Source organism: Coregonus lavaretus, assembly GCF_964263955.1.
Source record: "Coregonus lavaretus genome assembly, chromosome: 24".
Taxonomy (NCBI): Eukaryota; Metazoa; Chordata; class Actinopteri; order Salmoniformes; family Salmonidae; genus Coregonus; species Coregonus lavaretus.
Window position 1 is genome coordinate 43,909,068 of NC_140011.1, and position 22,656 is coordinate 43,931,723.

At 41.8% G+C, this 22,656-nt stretch overlaps 1 protein-coding gene across 1 annotated transcript in view; it reads left to right on the forward strand.

Moving 5' to 3' along the window:
• Positions 1-782: 782 nt before the first annotated feature.
• The window catches only part of LOC311099899 (glutamate receptor ionotropic, kainate 1-like), a gene marked incomplete at both ends in the record, with an annotated part of 83,182 nt that continues 61,308 nt past the window's right edge, over positions 783-22,656 (forward strand). Inside the window, one exon of the mRNA XM_084140618.1 lies at positions 783-897. Coding sequence (XP_083996744.1) covers positions 783-897 — 115 coding nt within the window. The remainder of the gene's footprint in view (positions 898-22,656) is intronic.

The window sequence follows — 22,656 nt, forward strand, 5'->3', positions numbered from 1 at the left end:
TGATAAGAAGCTATTTGTGTTTCTTTTCAACAATTTTAATTGAAAACAATTACAGTAAGGTAGAGTACTTAATGATTACCGATAAATTATTTGATATTGAAATAAAAAAAGATCTGCATTGGAACTTTAAGATGCTGACTGTTTTATCACTAGGTCCCTGTCCTTTATGCAATTGGAACATGCCTGGGGTAACCTTTATGTAAAGCTTTTTCATCAAACTGTCCCCATCCTCAGACAATTGCTTTCATGTTTGGTGAAGAGAGAGAGAGAGAGAGAATACATTTAAGCAATTACATTTTGGAATGCAAAGTAAACGCTCAGTTTGGAATAATGGAATGGGTAACCACGTGAACGTAAATTTGATTTGAGATGTGCGTAGCTGAGTTGAGAAAGCGAGAGTCGTCACTAGTTACCACAGCCACAAAGTCATAACCTCCCGCCCATTTCTACCATTTATCTGCTTCAAATGTGATTTTAAACCTAACCTTAACCACAATGCAACACTTATGCCTAACCCTAAATTAAGACCAAAAAGCTCATGTTTGTTTTCATACATTTTCACGAAATAGCCATTTTTGACTTTGTAGTTGTGGTAACTAGTGGAAACCGAGAGAGAGAGAGAGAGCGCAAACAAACGAAAAAAAAGAGAGAGAAAAACGATAGTTGGGGAAGCATCTATTCCTCCTCAGAGGAATGCCTGACATCGTCGAGGCGATGGGGACTGTTCTCCGGATTCTCTGCATGGATCATACTACGGGCTATTTCACTCTGTCGGTGTCGGCATGATGAACGTAAAGTTGGATCACGGGAGTATGGAGAGGAGGAAGAGCCGGTTTACCTGGCTGGTACTCTTCACGGTGCAGTTCAGCCTGACTTCACAGCAAGTACTCAGAATAGGTAAATGCGTGGGCGGAATAGCCTAATACTAATAGTCTATAATATTGGTTTTTAACTTTAACTATCTGCAATAGTAGCATCTATTGTGGAAAGTAGTATCTGTCCACTAGCCTAGTATCCAGTTCTATGGTTGGTATAGTCCAATGGTCACCAACCTTTTCTGACTGAGTCAAGATCACTTTCCGAGTCAAAATACAAGCCGAGATCTACCGCTCAGATGTATTTTTTAACATGACTTAAAAAACGTAAGCCTATGCAACATTAACCAATTAAGAACAGTTCTGTAGTAATGAGGTTTGTGCAGTTGGCTATAGACCTAATACATTTTCACTGCATATATGCTATGCTTGAGTTGCCAATGTTGTTCTTTTCAGACCATTTTGAAATTATATATATGTATATATGTATGTATGTATGTATGTGTATATGTATGTATGTATGTATGTATGTGTATATGTATGTATATATGTGTGTATGTATGTATTTGGTTGATTTTGCAAATACAGGCACTTTTGGGTGTTAAATTATTTTGAAAATGAAACCTCTTCAAACTGCTTTTTATCTATCTGAATATTTTCATCATCTGCCTGGAAACAAGATCTAATAATGGCTGAGACTATTTAAGAATCTAACGATTTTTATCGGTTTCCCCAAATACCCGAAGGGAAATATCATGACCATCATATCATAAAATGTGCTATTTTAGTTGAAAAGGAAATTACAGAAATTGTGCTTAAGGTATTTTATACAACATTTTACAGGAATTTTATTTGTTCATGTTTTTTAAAACTATTTGGAAGTTTTCTTATTTATATATATGTGGTCCTCTGTAGCTCAATTGGTAGAGCACGGCGCTTGTAACGCCAGGGTAGTGGGTTCGATCCCAGGGACCACCCCATACGTAAAAATGTATGCACACATGACTGTAAGTCGCTTTGGATAAAAGCGTCTGCTAAATGGCATATTATTATTATGATGTAGTCATCATTGTCATGTCTAAATGTCCATATATACCTTGATGATACTCAGAAACATGTATTTACCACATCAAAATCTTGATTCCTAAAATAATGTAAAATATGATCTTTAAAAACAAGCATATAAGGTTCACATATGGGAAATATCGTAATTGAATACACCTTTGCCTCAAAAATATGTACCGTGATGGTAATATATATAAAACAACTGATGAAAAATAACAAACATTTTAATGTCACAGTTGTACATTTTTAATTTGATTGAAGATATAGAGCAGACTATTGGTTCCAATTCATCCCAAAGGTGTTTTGATTGGGTTGAGGTCAGGGATCTGTGCAGGCCAGTCAAGTTCTTCCACACCGATCTCGACAAACCATTTCTGTATGGACCTCGCTTTGTGCGCGGGGGCATTGTCATGCTGAAACAAGAAAGGGCCTTCCCCAAAACTGTTGCCACAACGTTGAAAGCACAGAATTGTCTAGAATGTCATTGTATGCTGTAGCGTTAAGATTTCCCTTCACTGGAACTAAGGGACCTAGCTCCTCCACCAAACTTTACAGTTGGCACTCTGCATTGGGGCAGGTAGCGTTCTCCTGGCATGCGCCAAACCCAGATTCGTCCATAGGACTGCCAGATGGTGAAGCGTGATTCATCACTCCAGAGAACGCGTTTCCACTGCTCCAGAGTCCAATGGCGGCGAGCTTTACACCACTCCAGCCCACGCTTGGCATTGTGCATGGTGATCTTAGGCTTGTGTGCAGCTGCTCAGCCATGGAAACCCATTTCATGAAGCTCCTGACCAACAGTTATTTTGCTGACGTTGCTTCCAGAGGCAGTTTGGAACTCGGTAGTGAGTGTTGCGACCGAGAACAGCTGATTTGTATGCGCTACGCGCTTCAGCACTCGCCGGTCCCGTTCTGTGAGCTTGTGTGTCCCACCACTTCGCGGCTGAGCCGTTGTTACTCCTAGACATTTCCACTTCACAATAACAGCACTTACAGTTGACCGGGGCAGCTCTAGCAGGGCAGAAATTTCACAAACTGACTTGTTGGAAAGATGGCATCCTATGACAGTGCCACGTTGAAAGTAACTGAGCTCTTCAGTACGGGCCATTCTACTGCCAATGTTTGTCTAGGAGATTGCATGGCTGTGTGCTCGATTTCTCATACACCTTTCAGCAACGGTTGTGGCTGAAATAGCCGAATCCACTAATTTCAAGGGGTTTCCACATACTTTTGTAAATATCGTGTATGTCCTTGTCCTCTCCTTGGTTGATTTAGGGGACATCTTATATATATATAAAAAAAGAAAAGTCAGTAATACATTTAAATTATTATTATTATTAATAATAGTAAGTCACATGAATAGACATCAAAATCGCTCAATCATCCTAACATAATACAACATGTAATGGTCTTATTTAGCAAATAAGTGTTGAATTTCAACTTAACCATGATCAGGTCTTAAGGTAAGCAAAAATGTATGAACTAATACATTTTGTCATTACCACCACATTCTGTCCTTACCAACACAGTTCATTATGACATTTTTACATTATTTGGATATAAATAGCAGGGATTCTAGCATGCATAACTCGAGTTGAACAGCTAGCTTACAATGTATCCTAAATACACATAAATTCAAACATAATTTCAAAAATGTGGTAATGACGTTTAAATTTAAATTATCTTCTCAAGTCATATTTACTTTTAATTTTTCTATCCTGGCATCAAGATTTCCATGGCAACTAAGTACACCAACATTTGAATTTCCCTCCACTAATTCATTTCCATGGTAACTAAAGTACACCAACATTTGAAATGTATCATGTAATTTGCTTGTCATGGTGTTAATGACACAATAGGAATAACACAAAAACATTGAAATCCAGATATTAAATGCTTCAGAAAATAAAATACTGTATTTGTTGTCTCTCTCTAGTCACGGTTTTGAAATTTCACAGTATCAACTTTGCTGTGTGTTCCAGATGTCTTTTTTTTTTTTTTTTTTTACAGTCTATGGCTTGAGGAAACTGTGCAGGTGATCTGAGCAACCTGATTGGCCAGCGGTAGGCCTATAGGGGCAGTTGATTTTCTCTCTGTGCCTGCCGGGTAGGCGGAGTTCTACCTTCAGACACATGAAATGGTTCAAAATGGGAACACTTTTCCTTCCTGGCACCGGGGCTGTTTTTGAATCAGGTGCATCTACCGCCAACCGTGCGAAACAAAAACAAAAAAAGAGAAGGAACACAAGGCTTGATTTTTATTTTATTTTTTACAGAAATGTATAGTGATCGACTAGGGAATGCCTTGGCGATGGACCAGGCAATCGAACCGGATGGTGCTATAGTCAATTCACAGCAGAAATACTCAGAATAAGAAAGTGTGCAGAGCTAAAAACCTACATGTGTACCCAGGTGGGTCCCCAGGACCGAGTTTGGAAAACCTTGGCCTTGGCTACTGAATGTGTTTTCTACAAGTTTAATGTGTCCGCTAACCTTCTGGAAACTGTTCTATGTTTGTGAAAGTCAAACAAACTGTAGAATTGGGTGGAGATTGAGAGCTGTGTGGATACAGTTACCTGTGGATGGATATTGGATAGAGAAAACCTCAGAAAAGTATTGGAATGAATGTTCTTGTTTATAGAGAAATGTGCTATCTTCATACTCTGCACATACAGTAGGGTTGGGTGTTTTTTAGGGTCATTGTGGAAAGATCAAATAGTATTTGACCCAATGACCATCTTTTTGAATCAAATGGTCCTGATAATATTATCTCAGCTTGAATATTGCAGGCTGATCTTCTTTACGTAAGTCCACCCTAAGGAATAAGGGACACAGCCTCTATCCTTCATGAGGATTGACTGTTTGGCGGGTGATTTTTGCTCTTTACATCACACATTTCCACCAAATGGCGCCTAGTCAAGTCAATTAACCTTCAACGGTAACGTTTCAGGTAGCCTAGCCTACGGGGGTCCGTTGGCCGCGCGACGCCGATTGTTCTCCAGCGTCTGTCTGTTTCCCTTCCTGTGGGAACGCACCTCCTGTTGGCTAAATCCCATGGCTGGTTTTTAACGACCCCCCCCCCGTCCCGTTAAGCCTCTTAACAGCGAAAGGCCTGATTAGACTCCTCCCTCCCCCTCCCCTCCACTCATCCCTAAAAGAAAAGAGCGATTTGACTGGATGCCAGAAACAGAAATCCTTGCCTCGCACAGCCCCGGTTTTGTTAACAGACAGGACGGCAGTTTAGTTGCCAAATCTCCCAGAGTCTTATCATCCCCACGCCAAGTTACAAGTTCTACGCAGACGCTATGTCGTTACTCGTCACAGAAGGGGGAAGCTCCTTGTACCTACGCTTCAGCATTCAACATACTTTTTTTTTTTTTACTACCTGAGAACTGAAAAGTTCTGTATCATTCCTTCTGCAGCCATGGGGGCAGTGTTGTCGCTTGTTACCTTGATCTGATCTATAGGCTATTCATCGAAGTAGCCTGTTTTGCATTGATAACCAAATATAATCTTAGCGACTGTTCAAACAGTAAACCAAACAACAAGAATCCACCCAAAAAGGTATTTTGTTTAGAGGTAATAACTAGTGATTTACAGGCTATTGTGAAATGGTAGAACATACTGTAGCCAACTAGCTAGCCATGGGCTTTTTTTCTCTATGACCAAAACATGTTGACGTTCTATTTTTAGCTGATATGGGAATGAATACACAAGCAGGATATCAAACTGGGATAATGTTTTAGGTTACACCGGCAAGTAGAATAATATTTTTTCCTTATAAATCAGATTATTTCACATAGATATGTGGGAAGCTAAAAAGGCTAGCTAGCTTGACATGTTTTTAGCCAGCTAGCCAGACTGCCAGCTAGCTACTACTAGCAAGGGAAGGCGACTCTTCCTTACTTTCACAAAATGAAAATACAAAAATAAAAAACTTTGCTGTCGCCCCCTTGTGATTGGGAGTGGGAACCGGTGAGGAAATCATGTCCCCTATTCCAAAAATCCCAGTCCACCCACGTGCAACGGAGTTAAGCTTGTAGTAACCTTTATGCAGCATAAAGTCGTTCATTCTTACCAAACGCATACACACAGTTAATTTACTTTGATCTATTTAGCAGGCTGATTGAAACCGATTGATGTATAGGCTATTATAAGATTTACTCTCTCTTTTTCTCTCCATCTGCTCTCTCTCTCTCTCTCTCTCTCTCTCTCTCTCTCTGTCCCTATCTATCTCTCTCTCAATTCAATTTCAATTTAAGGTCTTTATTGGCATGGGAAACATATGTTAACAAAGCAAATTAAGTAGATAATGAAGTTCATTAAACGATAAAAAAATGAACAGTAAACATTACACTACAAGTTCCAAAAGAATAAAGACAAGTATCTCTCTCTCTCTCTCTCTCTCGCTATCACGCTCTCTCTCTCTGTCCCTCTCTCTCTCTCTCGCTCTCTCTGTCTCTCTCGCTCTCTCTCTCTCGCTCTGTCTCTCTGTCTGTCTCTATCTCCTTTGAAGCTATTGATGAGAAATCACAAGTTTCACAGACATTAGATTAAACCTTCTGTACTATGTAAAGAACACACACACACACACGGCTAATAGATTATTGCTCACTGCAAGACTACTGAACACACACACCTCAGTCTGCTATGACACCACTTTATCAATCAGTGAGATGGAGGCATTGAAGCAGGAAGGAGACAGGAAGCAGGAAGGAGGGAGGGGGGGGGGCAGTTATCACACACAACACTCCTGTCATAGCCAGGAGGTGGTGAGGTGAGGAGAGGAGAGGAGAGGTGAAACACAATCTGCCCTAGATTAGATTCCCTATGCAGTGATGACACTAGGTGGTGGTGGTGGTGACTGATGAAGATTAGTGTCAATTTTTTTATTTTTTTAAATGAAAGCGAAATGAAATTATTCCCATTATAGCGGTGTAGGCTACATTTACATTTTAGTCATTTAGCAGACGCTCTTATCCAGAGCGACTTACAGTTAGTGAATACATATTTTTTTTTATACTGGCCCCCCGTGGGAATCGAACCCTCAACCTATCAACTAGCTACATCCCTGCCGGCCATTCCCTCCCCTACCCTGGACGACGCTGGGCCAATTGTGCGCCGCCCATGAGTCTCCCGGTCGCGGCTGGCTGCGACAGAGCCTGGATTCGAACCAGGATCTCTAGTGGCACAGTTAGCACTGCGATGCAGTGCCTTAGACCACTGCGCCACTCAGGAGTCTACATTTGTGACCAACCGGCTCGATTCGGTCCTATGGAGCAAAATTTTAAAAGTTTTTTTTTTTTTTTACATTGGAAAAAGTAGAGACTAGAAAATGTTACATCATACACTACAGTTGAGGAACAATGGGAAAATAACTCTGCTTTGAAAGTTGATGAACTTGTAACCTCACTTTTGAGAAAATGACCCTTGAATGTTTTGGTACACCTACTGGAGAGCTCTTCTTTGTCTACACCCATTCAGCATTGTTCACACCCTCTTAAGCCTTAGCCCCACCCATGTCTTTAAGGATTCAACATGTGAGGCCATGTGCTAAACAGAGTGAGTAGTTTAGTAAACAACCAAACATTTCAAGACTGAGTGGTAGCCTACAATAAGAAAAAATTCAAGGTATAAATACACTTTATCTAGTCCTTGGCCTATATCCTAATCTGACTTTGGTGCAGGTCATGTTGTTCTTCACATTACCGTCTCTGGTAAACACACACTATATCAAATAAAATACAAGTTTATTTGTCACATGCACAGGATACAGAAGGTGTAAACGGTACAGTGAAATGGTTACTTGCATAGTAGCAATATCAAAAATAGAAAGTGTTCAGATAAAAATATTTTATAATTATTAGATGATTCTTACCCAGACACACTAAATTGATGGGTCATGTGAAATAAATGCTATAACCACCCCCCAGCCACATCTAGCTAAGTGGATGGGTCACTATTGTATAGACATGTTCATGAAATACAATAGATGGCCGTAATCACCCCCAGACACACCTGGCTAACTTGATGGGTCATGTAATCATCTGGCGAAGTACTTTTGTTTAGACATGTAGCTAGCTAGCTAAACAATGAACCTAATGGTGCTTTCAAGACAGGGAACTTGGAAAAACACGAGGTCAAATTATGACGTCCGTGATCTTCAGGTCGGAAAGTTGGGGCTCGAGTTGGAGTTGGATGACTGTTCTAAAGATTTTTCTCAGTCGGAGCTAGTTTTTTTCAGAGTTCCCAGTTGTCTTGATAACTTGGAAGTCTGAGATTTCCAAGTTCCCAGTTGTTTTGAACGCAGCAATAATCCCAACCCATACTGATTGTCATAGCTAGCCACCATGCATGAATTTGCAGGTAGCTAAAGTTAACCAACTAGGTTCAATGTTAGCTAGCTAGCTAACATTAGGCTATAACTAGCAATGCAAATTGATTTCTGAGGAACTAATAAAATTACTACACAGATCATACACGTAACGTTAGCTCGCCAGCCAGCAAGCTAACGTTAAAGTCGCATGAAAGGCATGAGCTCTGCTTTTTTTTTTGTTGCACTGGCTGTACACACTTCATCAGTCTCTCATTCACAATTCGCACTTGATAATGCCTCAAATTTCCTGGCAGCATCCCCTTTGTGTGGCTGTAATGCCCCCTAAAAAAAATCCATGCCTTTTGCGGCTAGTGTCCGTTGTGCCCTTGGGCTGAATATAATCATTATAATTCCCTTCTCCCTGCATGCTTCGTGCTCTGAAGCACCTCTCACTCAGATGGCTTTCCATCACGTGGTCAGGTCTTTTCTCACAGGCTACAAGTGAAAACAGACACATCGGGGTCGCAACTGAGTGCGTCCTTATCCAATTCCAAGTCCACATTTTTACTTTTCGTCAGCCAACAAGATGAGTAGGCCTAACAAACAGCATAAGCACTAGCCATATGTTAATCTACTATCCCCCATAGTACAACAGTTGACCTATTCTGTGCGAGAAAGACATATTCCAAACATAGTCTGGGACAGTTGTGGGATGCAATAGATCCCAAATTAATACAACCACTAGCATAGAAAAAAAAAATGTTTTTACGCAATGAGGCTGACACAACAGATCAGAACATTTAGCTTACATTTTCCATTAGCAGGAAAACACCATTATCAAAAGTGATCGCAAATGTAATGTAATGCTTTTATTATAAAGGTGCATTTTCTTAAAAATTATTTTTTCCCCCAATTTGAAACTCATGCGTTGTGAAGCGAATTCATGTGCTATATTTTTATGTTATTTGGCCACTTTAGTTGTGATACAAACCTTATCAAAACATATAGGCCTACGGGCTAGGCTACATGGGGTGTGGGACTATGATTAGAAAAAGTAGCCAAAAAAAAGGTATGCATTGCTTCTTGCCTTACGCTGGGCATCATTCACAAGTGATAATAAATCATTCACAAGTGATAAAACATCATTCACAAGTGATAATACATCATTCACAAGTGATAGGCTAATATTGTCAACCATCAGACTATTCTTGATTTAATCTTGTCTTTACATATACTAAAAAATATATGTGTGAAATTTGTTTTGATTTAGAATGGACCATTATCATGCACCTGTCTCGAAAACAGGGGCAGGGAAAAAATACATGTCATCTATGCACTTACAGTTGAAGTCGGAAGTTTACATACACTTAGTTTGGAGTCATTAAAACTCGTTTTTCAACCACTCCACAAATTTCTTGTTAACAAACTATAGTTTTGGCAAGTTGGTTAGGACATCTACTTTGTGCACATCACAAGTAATTTTTCCAACAATTGTTTACAGACAGATTATTTCACTTATAATTCACTGTATCACAATTCCAGTGGGTCAGAAGTTTACATACACTAAGTTGACTGTGCCTTTAAACAGCTTGGAAAATTCCAGAAAATGATGTCATGGCTTTAGAAGATTCTGATAGGCTAATTGACATAATTTGAGTCAATTGGAGGTGTACCTTTGGATGTATTTCAAGGCCTACCTTCAAACTCAGTGCCTCTTTGCTTGACATCATGGGAAAATCAAAAGAAATCAGCCAAGACCTCAGGAAAACAATTGTAGACCTCCACAAGTCTGGTTCATCCTTGGGAACAATTTCCAAACGCCCGAAGGTACCACGTTCATCTGTACAAACAATAGTACGCAAGTATAAACACCATGGGACCACGCAGCCGTCATACTGCTCAGGAAGGAGACGCGTTCTGTCTCCTAGAGACTAAAGTACTTTGGTGCGAAAAGTGCAAATCAATCCCAGAACAACAGCAAAGGACCTTGTGAAGATGCTGGAGGAAACAGGTACAAAAGTATCTATATCCACAGTAAAACGAGTCCTATATCAACATAACCTGAAAGGCCGCTCAGCAAGGAAGAAGCCACTGGTCCGAAACCACCATAAAAAAGCCAGACAACGGTTTGCAACTGCACATGGGGGCAAAGATCGTACTTTTTGGAGAAATGTCCTCTGGTCTGATGAAACAAAAATATAACTTTTTGGCCATAATGACCATTGTTATGTTTGGAGGAAAAAGGGGAACGCTTGCAAGCTGAAGAACACCATCCCAACCGTGAAGCACGGGGGTGGCAGCATCATGCTGTGGGGGTGCTTTGCTGCAGGAGGGACTGGTGCACTTCACAAAATAGATGGCATCATGAGGAAGGTTAATTATGTGGATATATTGAAGCAACATCTCAAATCATCAGTCAGGAAGTTAAAGCTTGGTCACAAATGGGTCTTCCAAATGGACCCCAAGCATACTTCCAAAGTTGTTGCAAAATGGCTTATGGACAATAAAGTCATGGTATTGGAGTGGCCATCACAAAGCCCTGACCTCAATCCTATAGAAAATGTGTGGGCAGAACTGAAAAAGCGTGTGCGAGCAAGGAGGCCTACAAATCTGACTCAGTTACACCAGCTCTGTCAGGAAGAATGGGTCAAAATTCACCCAGCTTATTGTGGGAAGCTTGTGGAAGGCTACCCGAAACGTTTGACCCAAGTTAAACAATTTAAAGGCAATGCTACAAAATACTAATTGAGTGTATGTAAACTTCTGACCCACTGGGAATGTGATGAAATAAATAAAAGCTTAAATAAATAATTCTCTCTACTATTATTCTGACATTTCACATTCTTAAAATAAAGTGGTGATCCTAACTGACCTAAGACAGGGAATTTTTACTAGGATTAAATGTCAGGAATTGTGAAAAACTGAGTTTAAATGTATTTGGCTAAGGTGTATGTAAACTTCCGACTTCAACTGTACATAGCTATTGGAGGACGCTTTTCCCGTGGTTCATTTTCATGCCAGCCAGGTAGGCTATACTCCTGTTGTAAAGTGAAGCAATGTGCTTAATATTTGGAAAGTTGAGAAATAAATATAGTAGACCTAGCCTATAGAAAGCTGATGGGATCCTCCTCTTTTTAATAGAGGCCATCAAAATCCTGTTTTCTCACGCAATTGCATAGCCAATAGAAATGTTGCGCAACATGAGCTCATGGGCTCTCATGAAGTGTTTGATTAGATTTTCGATGACATTTGCATTGATGTCCGAGTGATTAGAGGGACAATAGAGTGCTGAGTACCAGGCAGTTAGCAAGTTTGGTAGGCTGCTAATGACCATCAGCAGCATCAGAGCTTGGAGAAGCCTAATTACCGTGACTAAACGGTCACGTGGAATTTGACTGCCTTCATGACTCGTGACCTCCGGTGTGGCAGTAATATGGTCACCGTAACAGCCCTAGGTTGGACTTCCAATTTCATTGGCTGATCCCTCAAGATGACCCTGTTGGAGTCATGTCCAACCGGGTCATCAGCCAATTGTGAAGAAGAAACTGGACTACTTCAGAGATGGCCTCAATGGCGCTGCCCATGTGCTGCCCATGTGCTCACAGAGGACATAATTGGATGGATACAAGGTTGCGACCTCTTTCCATCTCTCTATGGAGAAAAGCCGATCTCTCAAAGGACACCATTTCTGTGCCTGAGTGTATTGTGCTGTTTGTCATTGTCATGTGATATGGATGTCATGTGATATGGATGTCATGTGATATGGATGTCATGCGATATGGAGCTCCCGAGTGGCGCAGTGGTCTGAGGCACTGCATCGCAGTGCTAGCTGTGTCACTAGAGATCCTGGTTCGTATCCAGGCTCTGTCGTAGCCGGCCGCGACCGGGAAACCCATGGGGCGGCGCACAATTGGCCCAGCGTCGTCCAGGGTAGGGGAGGGAATGGCCGGCAGGGATGTAGCTCAGTTGGTAGAGCATGGCGTTTGCAACGCCAGGGTTGTGGGTTCGATTCCCAAGGGGGGCCAGTATGAAAAATAAACTGTAAGTCGCTCTGGATAAGAGCGTCTGCTAAATGACTAAAATGTAAATGTAAAATGGAGCTGGTACAACAGATCAGGGACCAGCAGGCTACAAAAGGATACAATTTGAGAGATCTGCCCTCACACAGTACATGAAATCTTGCTTGTTTGTAGGTGACCAAATACTTATTTTCCACCATAATTTGCAAATAAATTCATTAAAAATCCTACAATGTGATTTTCTGGATTTTTTTCTCTCTCAATTTGTCTGTCATAGTTGACGTGTACCTATGATGAAAATTACAGGCCTCTCTCATCTTTTTAAGTGGGAGAACTTGCACAATTGGTGGCTGACTAAATACTCAATATTACAGTGCTTCTATCTCTCCTCCTCCCAAAAGTGTGCACTTGTTCACTTCCATTGATTTAAAAGGAAATTACTGGTTTAAGAAATTGTGGAAAATCCCTCAAACCCATGCATCCACCAATCCAGTGGTTGGTGTACAATTCAGGGATTATTGGGATGCACCCAATGAGTAGATTAAAACAGAATGAGAGGTGGTTGATTGATTGAATGGGACGGGTGCCAATGTCATTGAACGCATTTCACAGTGAATAAATGGTTGATTCTCCCCAGACACAGATGGCTAGGATACTTTTTTGGGAGAATGTAGAGACAGAGAGGGGTTAATAGATGTCACCGAGTTTCAGAAGTATGCTGTTGTTGAGAGCGAATTAGAGTGTATAAGCATTTTCAGCTCTGAGACTGAATGGCGGCTGATTCTGGAACATTCTAGAATAGTCTTACAGTAGAAAATTCTAGAACAGTCTGATTGATGAACATTCTAGAACAGTGATTGAGGAACATTCTAGAAGAGTCTTAGGAACATTCTACAACAGAGTGATTGGGGAGCATTCTAGAACACTAAGGAACATTCTAGAACAGTCAGATTTTTACACCTTTACACTCATCATTTCCTGCTGCTACTGTGTTTTTTATTTTACTCTTAACTATCCTGATGCCTAGTCACTTTACCCTGCCTTCATGTACATATCTATCTCAAATACCTTATTATTATCTATCCTGATGCCTAGTCACTTTACCCTGCCTTCATGTACATATCTATCTCAAATACCTTATTATTATCTATCCTGATGCCTAGTCACTTTACCCTGCCTTCATGTACATATCTATCTCAAATACCTTATTATTATCTATCCTGATGCCTAGTCACTTTACCCTGCCTTCATGTACATATCTATCTCAAATACCTTATTATTATCTATCCTGATGCCTAGTCACTTTACCCTGCCTTCATGTACATATCTACCTCAAATACCTTATTATTATCTATCCTGATGCCTAGTCACTTTACCCTGCCTTCATGTACATATCTACCTCAAATACCTTATTATTATCTATCCTGATGCCTAGTCACTTTACCCTGCCTTCATGTACATATCTACCTCCAATACCTTATTATTATCTATCCTGATGCCTAGTCACTTTATCCTGCCTTCATGTACATATCTACCTCAAATACCTTATTATTATCTATCCTGATGCCTAGTCACTTTACCCTGTCTTCATGTACATATCTACCTCAAATACCTTATTATTATCTATCCTGATGCCTAGTCACTTTACCCTGTCTTCATGTACATATCTATCTCAAATACCTCGTACCTCTGCACATTGATCTGGTACTGGTACTCCCTTTAAACTTTAAGAGGTGGCTATGATAGTAGATAAAGGAGGATGGATCAACAACATTGTAGTTACTCAACAATACTAACATAAATGACAGCGTGGAAAAAAGGAAGCCTGTACAGAATAAAAATACCCCATAATGTCAAAGCGAAAACAGGTTTTTAGAAATGTTTGTAAATGTATTAAACATAAAAAACCCAGAAATACCTTATTTACATAAGTATTCAGACCCTTTGCTATGAGACTCGAAATTGAGCTCAGGTGCATCCTGTTTCCATTGATCATCCTTGAGATGTTTCTACAACTTGATTGGAGTCCACCTGCGGTACATTCAATTGATTGGACATGATTTGGAAAGGCACACACCTATCTATATTAGGTCCCACAGTTGACCGTGCATGTCAGAGCAAAAACCAAGCCATGAGGTCGAAGGAATTGTCTGTAGAGCTCCAAGACAGGATTGTGTCGAGGCACAGATCTGGGGAAGGGTACCAAAAAATTTCTGCAGCGTTGAAGGTCCCCAAGAATACAGTGGCCTCCATCATTCTTAAATGGATGAAGTTTGGAACCACCAAGACTCTTCCTAGAGCTGGCCGCCCGGCCAAACTGAGCAATCGGTGGAGAAGGGCCTTGGTCAGGGAGGTGATCAAGAACCCGATGGTCACTCTAACAGAGCTCCAGAGTTCCTCTGTGGAGATGGGAGAACCTTCCAGAAGGATAACCATGTCTGCAGCACTCCACAAATCAGGCCTTTATGGTAGAGTGGCCAGACGGAAGCCACTCCTCAGTAAAAGGCACATGACAGCCCGCTTGGAGTTTGCCAAAAGGCACCTAAAGGACTCTGACCATGAGAAACAAGATTCTCTGGTCTGATGAAACCAGGTTTCCTCACGTCTGGAGGAAACCTGGCACCATCCCTACGGTGAAGCATGGTGGTGGCAGCATCATGCTGTGGGGATGTTTTTCAGCGGCAGGGACTGGGAGACTAGTCAGGATCAAGGGAAAGATGAAAGGAACAAATTAGAGAGATCCTTGATGAAAACCTGCTCCAGAGTGCTCAGGACCTCAGACTGGGGCAAAGGTTCACCTTCCAACAGGACAACGACCCTAAGCACACAGCCAAGACAACACAGGAGTGCCTTCGGGACAAGTCTCTTGAACCCGATCGAACATCTCTGGAGAGACCTGAAAATAGCTGCGCAGTGACACTCCCCATCTAAACTGACAGAGCTTGAGAGGATCTGCATAGAAGAATGGGAGAAACTCCCCAAATACAGGTGTGCCAAGCTTGTAGTGTCATACCCAAGGAGACTTGAGGCTGTAATCGCTGCCAAAGGTGCTTCAACAAAATACGGAGTAAAGGGTCTGAAAACATATGTAAATGTCATATTTCAGTTTTTATTTTTAATAAATTCGCAACAATTTCTAAAAACCTGTTTTTGCTTTGTCATAATGGGGTATTGGGTGTAGATTGATTATGGGGGGGGCGGGGGGGGGACTATTTAATCAATTTTAGAATAAGGCTGTAACGTAACAAAATGTGGAAGAAGTCAACGGGTCTGAATACTTTCCGAATGCACTGTATGTAAGTCCCAAAAAAATCAGCTGTGGTAGGCCATGTTTTACAAACATTGACAACATGCTTGAAACAAAGTAATTATGTCAATGAATCAGTAATCATGAAAATGATCTAAAGAGTAAAGCTGACCCCCACAGTAAAAGGTCAGTGGTCATCAAGATAATAGATTCTGTGCAGAATAAAATATAATGGTGATAATGGTGATCATGGTGACATTGGTGATCATGGTGACATTGGTGATCATGGTGACATTGGTGACATTGGTGATAATGGTGATCATGGTGACATTGGTGATCATGGTGACATTGGTGATAATGGTGACATTGGTGATCATGGTGACATTGGTGATACTGGTGATAATGGTGATCATGGTGACATTGGTGATCATGGTGACATTGGCGATAATGGTGACATTGGTGATAATGGTGACATTGGTGATCATGGGGATAATGGTGACATTGGCGATAATGGTGATAATATTGACATTGGTGATAATGGTGATATTGGTGATAATAGTGACATTGGTGATAATGGTGCTAATGGTGACATTGGTGATCATGGTGACATTGGTGACATTGGTGATAATGGTGATAATGGTCTCCTATTGTTCTACACAGTCCTGCATAGAATCTGAAATACGAACACAGACAATTCATTGGTAGAATCTCAATTGCATTTAAAATCAAATCAAATTGTATTTGTCACATACACGTGTTTGGCAGATGTTATAGCGGGTGTATCGAAGTGCTTGTGCTTCTAGCTCCGGCAGTGCAGTAATATCTAACAAGTAATACAGTGGGGAAAAAAGTATTTAGTCAGCCACCAATTGTGCAAGTTCTCCCACTTAAAAAGATGAGAGAGGCCTGTAATTTTCATCATAGGTACACGTCAACTATGACAGACAAATTGAGGAGAAAAAATCCAGAAAATCACATTGTAGGATTTTTAATGAATTTATTTGCAAATTATGGTGGAAAATAAGAATTTGGTCACCTACAAACAAGCAAGATTTCTGGCTCTCACAGACCTGTAACTTCTTCTTTAAGAGGCTCCTCTGTCCTCCACTCGCTACCTGTATTAATGGCACCTGTTTGAACTTGTTATCAGTATAAAAGACACCTGTCCACAACCTCAAACAGTCACACTCCAAACTCCACTATGGCCAAGACCAAAGAGCTGTCAAAGGACACCAGAAACAAAATTGTAGACCTGCACCAGGCTGGGAAGACTGAATCTGAAATAGGTAAGCAGCTTGGTTTGAAGAAATCAACTTTGGGAGCAATTATTAGGAAATGGAAGACATACAAGACCACTGATAATCTCCCTCGATCTGGGGCTCCACTCAAGATCTCAACCCGTGGGGTCAAAATGATCACAAGAACGGTGAGCAAAAATCCCAGAACCACACGGGGGGACCTAGTGAATGACCTGCAGAGAGCTGGGACCAAAGTAACAAAGCCTACCATCAGTAACACACTACGCCGCCAGGGACTCAAATCCTGCAGTGCCAGACGTGTCCCCCTGCTTAAGCCAGTACATGTCCAGGCCCGTCTGAAGTTTGCTAGAGTGCATTTGGATGATCCAGAAGAGGATTGGGAGAATGTCATATTTTCAGATGAAACCAAAATAGAACTTTTTGGTAAAAACTCAACTCGTTGTGTTTGGAGGACAAAGAATGCTGAGTTGCATCCAAAGAACACCATACCTACTAAGAAGCATGGGGGTGGAAACATCATGCTTTGGGGCTGTTTTTCTGCAAAGGGACCAGGACGACTGATCCGTGTAAAGGAAAGAATGAATGGGGCCATGTATCGTGAGATTTTGAGTGAAAACCTCCTTCCATCAGCAAGGGCATTGAAGATGAAACGTGGCTGGGTCTTTCAGCATGACAATGATCCCAAACACACCGCCCGGGCAACGAAGGAGTGGCTTCGTAAGAAGCATTTCAAGGTCCTGGAGTGGCCTAGCCAGTCTCCAGATCTCAACCCCATAGAAAATCTTTGGAGGGAGTTGAAAGTCCGTGTTGCCCAGCGACAGCCCCAAAACATCACTGCTCTAGAGGAGATCTGCATGGAGGAATGGGCCAAAATACCAGCAACAGTGTGTGAAAACCTTGTGAAGACTTACAGAAAACGTTTGACCTGTGTCATTGCCAACAAAGGGTATATAACAAAGTATTGAGAAACTTTTGTTTTTGACCAAATACTTATTTTCCACCATCATTTGCAAATAAATTCATTAAAAATCCTACAATGTGATTTTCTTGATTTTTTTTTTCTCATTTTGTCTGTCATAGTTGACGTGTACCTATGATGAAAATTACAGGCCTCTCTCATCTTTTTAAGTGGGAGAACTTGCACAATTGGTGGCTGACTAAATACTTTTTTTCCCCACTGTATCTAACAATTTCACAACATATACCCAATACACACACAACTAGTAAGGAATGGGTTTTAAGAATATATACATTTATGGACGAGCAATGACAGAGCGGCATGGACTAAGATACAGTAGAATATTATAGAATAGAATGCAGTATATACATATGAGATGAGTAGTGCAAGATATGGAAACATTATTAAAGTGACTAGTGTTCCATTTCTTAAAGTGGCCAGTGATTTCAATAGGCAGCAGCAGCCTCTAATGTGCATTTCCTTGATTCCTCACGTCCTCCAATGGGTTTCGAGAAGGAAATGTAATTGAGGTTCTGCCATTGACAAAGAACAGGTTATTACCGAGCAAAGAAGTATGGTCTGTCCTCTGAATCCCAAATCAGCTTTTTTGGAAGAATCTCAATTACATTTCCTTGATTCATTGTGTCCTCTCGGCTCCTTCTCAAAATCCATTAGATGAGATGGTGAGAGGTCCCTCCCCTCTGACCTTCTCATCCAATGGGTTTGGAGAAAAAGATGAGGAGCGCAAGGAGACAAGAAACCGCCATTGCGATTCTCCCCTAGGCTCTCCTCCCTGTAGACACTCAAAAGTGTAGATGTAGTCGTTCGTTCACAGGGCGGCACGTAGCCTAGCGGTTAAGAGCGTTGGGCCAGTAAACCAAAGGTTGTTGGTTCAAATCCCTAAGTGAGGAAAAATAAAATCTATCTGTGCCCTTGAAAGTTACTCTGGATATGACCGTCAGCTAACTGTAAATTTATGACAGACTTCATTTTCTGTTCCTACTTCAAACCAAATACTCTTGACAATTTAAAAAAAATATTTTGTTCTGTGTTCTAGATACAGCTCACCACAAACAGTACTGAATCCAACCCAATGTCTCGTGGGAAGAGAAAGAAAAACTCAAGCCGTAAACCACATTTGTAATGTAGAAACGAGGACAAAGTGTGTTTTCAGCCAGTGTTTGTCATTTGGTCGATGTCTTACACATGTATCATCAAGTCATTCTTCAGACCCTTTTATCCTTGGCTTCAGTTTCCCATCTTCTAAAACCGAGCAGGATTTTTCTGAACAAACTCGAAAAGTGTTGGGATAACTGATGTAGAGCATAGATCAGACTGAATGTTACCAGCATCAGGCAGTCTGGGGAGGTCGGTCTGGGGAGGTCGGTCTGGGGAGGTCGGTCTGGGGAGGTCGGTCTGGGGAGGTCGGTCTGGGGAGGTCGGTCTGGGGAGGTCGGTCTGAGGAGGTCGGTCTGGGGAGGTCGGTCTGGGGAGGTCGGTCTGAGGAGGTCGTTCTGGGGAGGTCGGTCTGAGGAGGTCGGTCTGGGGAGGTCGGTCTGGGGAGGTCGGTCTGAGGAGGTCGGTCTGGGGAGGTCGGTCTGGGGAGGTCGGTCTGAGGAGGTCGGTCTGGGGAGGTCGGTCTGGGGAGGGCGGTCTGGGGAGGTTGGTCTGGGGAGGTCGGTCTGGGGAGGTCGGTCAACACAACTTCACTCTGCAGGGCAACGGAGATCTTGAACGGGATTGTAGTGGACTTGATTTTCGGCGTTGTCACTGACGATTTGGAAGTAGGGCTACCGGTGCGTCACCAAGCTCTGGCTCGTCAGAAACACACAAATGCACTTAAGATGAGAACACTAGACAGACACGTTATATTATTATATAGCAATATATCCACCCTGACCGATGGTTAGTTACATTAAGCTATAAAAACTAAAGATAGTCTTTGTATAACCTCCCAGTCATTTATTGGGTAAACCACCAACGTTTCGGTATTCACTGTGCCTTCTTCAGGGTCATGTCATGAATGCTTGAACCAGGTTATGTAGACAAAACAGTGCAATTAGTGCAACCAATGACAAAAGTGAGGGGTGTGTCATAATTATTAGGTTGATTTAGAATTCATTGAGTGAAACTGTTAAAAGACAATAGTTAACAGCATATTGAATATATTAGGCTGCTGTTATCATTAACATAAGATTAGCATCAACATACATAATTGTTTAATTTCATTTCACATATATTTAATTGTTTCCAATTTCATTACGTTTTTGTTACACGTAATATTTTGGTTCAACCACAATGCATAATAAGCATCATCAACAGGGTGTACGTGGATATTGGGTGTACGTGGATAAGCTGTAGAAATAATATATTCATTTATAAGACTTGTTCATAGAAAATATAATTGTTCATAAGCAGGGTCTGAGATCAAAGTCAATATTTAGACCACTAGGGGTCAATATTCAGACCACTAGGGGTCAATGTTCAGACCACTAGGGGTCAGTGTTCAGACCACTAGGGGTCAGTGTTCAGACCACTAGGGGTCAATATTCAGACCACTAGGGGTCAATATTCAGACCACTAGGGGTCAATGTTCAGACCACTAGGGGTCAATGTTCAGACCACTAGGGGGTCAATGTTCAGACCACTAGGGGGTCAATGTTCAGACCACTAGGGGGTCAATATTCAGACCACTAGGGGTCAATGTTCAGACCACTAGGGGTCAATGTTCAGACCACTAGGGGTCAATATTCAGACCACTAGGGGTCAATGTTCAGACCACTAGGGGTCAGTGTTCAGACCACTAGGGGTCAGTGTTCAGACCACTAGGGGTCAATATTCAGACCACTAGGGGTCAATATTCAGACCACTAGGGGTCAATGTTCAGACCACTAGGGGTCAATGTTCAGACCACTAGGGGGTCAATGTTCAGACCACTAGGGGGTCAATGTTCAGACCACTAGGGAGTCAATATTCAGACCACTAGGGGTCAATGTTCAGACCACTAGGGGTCAGTGTTCAGACCACTAGGGGTCAATGTTCAGACCACTAGGGGTCAGTGTTTTTAGACAGGAGATCCAGTAGGCCTCCCTCTGTAGTAGTAGGATCTCCATGTTACCTCCTCTCCTTGGTAGAGCAAAATGCTCAACACCTGTGTATTTGAGGGAGGAGATGAGATGGTTAGCTTCAACAAAGTGAGCTGCTACTGGCTAGTCAGTGTTCTTACACCTGATTGAGCTGCGGTGTTCAGCTGTGCGTTGTTTGAATTGTCTTTTCGTTTGTCCTACGTAGGCTTTCCCACGTGTACAGGTGATGAGATAGATTGCTCCCTTTGTCTTGCACGAGATGACACCCCCTAACAGGGACTTTCCGACCTGTATGTGGGTGTCTGAAGAAGGACGTTTTTTGTAGCGCTTGTTGCACTGTGCGCATGAGCCGCATTTGTAGTTCCCATTTGGAACAGGTGTCAAGAGTGTCTGAGTGGACTCGGGGCGGCAGGTCAGATCTCACTAAGCTATCCCCAATATTGGTTAGATAAAGTGAACTCCATAGTCACCCATCTAATCCTCTCAGATTACCACAGGTGTATAGGGGTTAGGGGTGGGTTCATTGGGAATGGACACAATAATCAACAGTAACCAGAATGACAGGAAACCTACCTTGCATGTTTTAAAATACTTCCTCGTGCAGCAACACAGGAAGAGCGCAGAGGTATGCCCTGTGGACATCGTGCAGTTCCTAGAAGGATAAATCATCAGAAATTAATTGTATGACTATAGTATGTCACTGGTGAAGAAATGTCAAAATATCCACCAGAGAAACATATGTGTGTGTATGTATTTTCCTGTGGTCCTCTGTAGCTCAATTGGTAGAGCACGGCGCTTGTAACGCCAGGGTAGTGGGTTCGATCCCCGGGACCACCCATACGTAAAAATGTATGCATACATGACTGTAAGTCGCTTTGGATAAAAGCGTCTGATAAATGGCAAATTATTTATTATTATTATTATATAGACAAAAATAACTTGTGATAAGTGCTGGGCTTCGTTGGAACCAATGGAATAGTTACAAACTCTTAGCTGCTTTACAAATACTATTATTATTATTATTATTATTATTATTATACTATTTGGTGTTTTATTAGGATCCCCATTAGGGGATGGCAGGTAGCTTAGTGGGTAAGAGCGTTGTGCCAGTAACCGAAAGGTCGCTAGTTCTAATCCCCGAGCCGACTAGGTGAAATATCTGTCGATGTGCCCTTGAGCAAGGCACTTAACCCTAATTGCTCCTGTAAGTCGCTCTGGATAAGAGCGTCTGCTAAATAACTAAAAAATGTAAATGTAAAGATGTGGCCCTCTGTAGCTCAGCTGGTAGAGCACGGCGCTTGTAACACCAAGGTAGTGGGTTTGATCCCCGGGACCACCCATAAAATAAAAAATAATGTATGACTGTAAGTCGCTTTGGATAAAAGCGTCTGCTAAATGGCAAATTATTTATAGATGTTGGTATTTTATTAGGATCCCCATTAGATGTTGCGAAAGCAGCAGCTGCTCTTCCTGGGGTCCACACAAAACATGAAACATGACATAATACAGGACATTCATGGGCAAGAGACCAGAGCTGGCAGAACGGAGGGCTCGGGTTGGGGTGTAGGGTTTGAGCGTAGCCTGAAGGTAGGGAGGGGCAGTTCCTCTTGCTGCTCCGTAGGCAAGTACCATGGTCTTACCTGTAGCCTAGATCATGACGTCTCAGAATGTCAACTAAACCAACAGCGATCCTCCCAGTCTTCGATGCCCTCTGTTGGTACAAGGTCATCAAACGAGGGGTGTGACGGTTGAACGCAGCATAGAAGGTGTTATGTTCTGGTTCATGATTTGCCAGAACTCTGCATCTACAGTGGCTTGCGAAAAGTATTCACCCCCCTTGTCATTTTTCCTATTTTGTTGCCTTACAACCTGGAACTAAAATTGATGGGGGG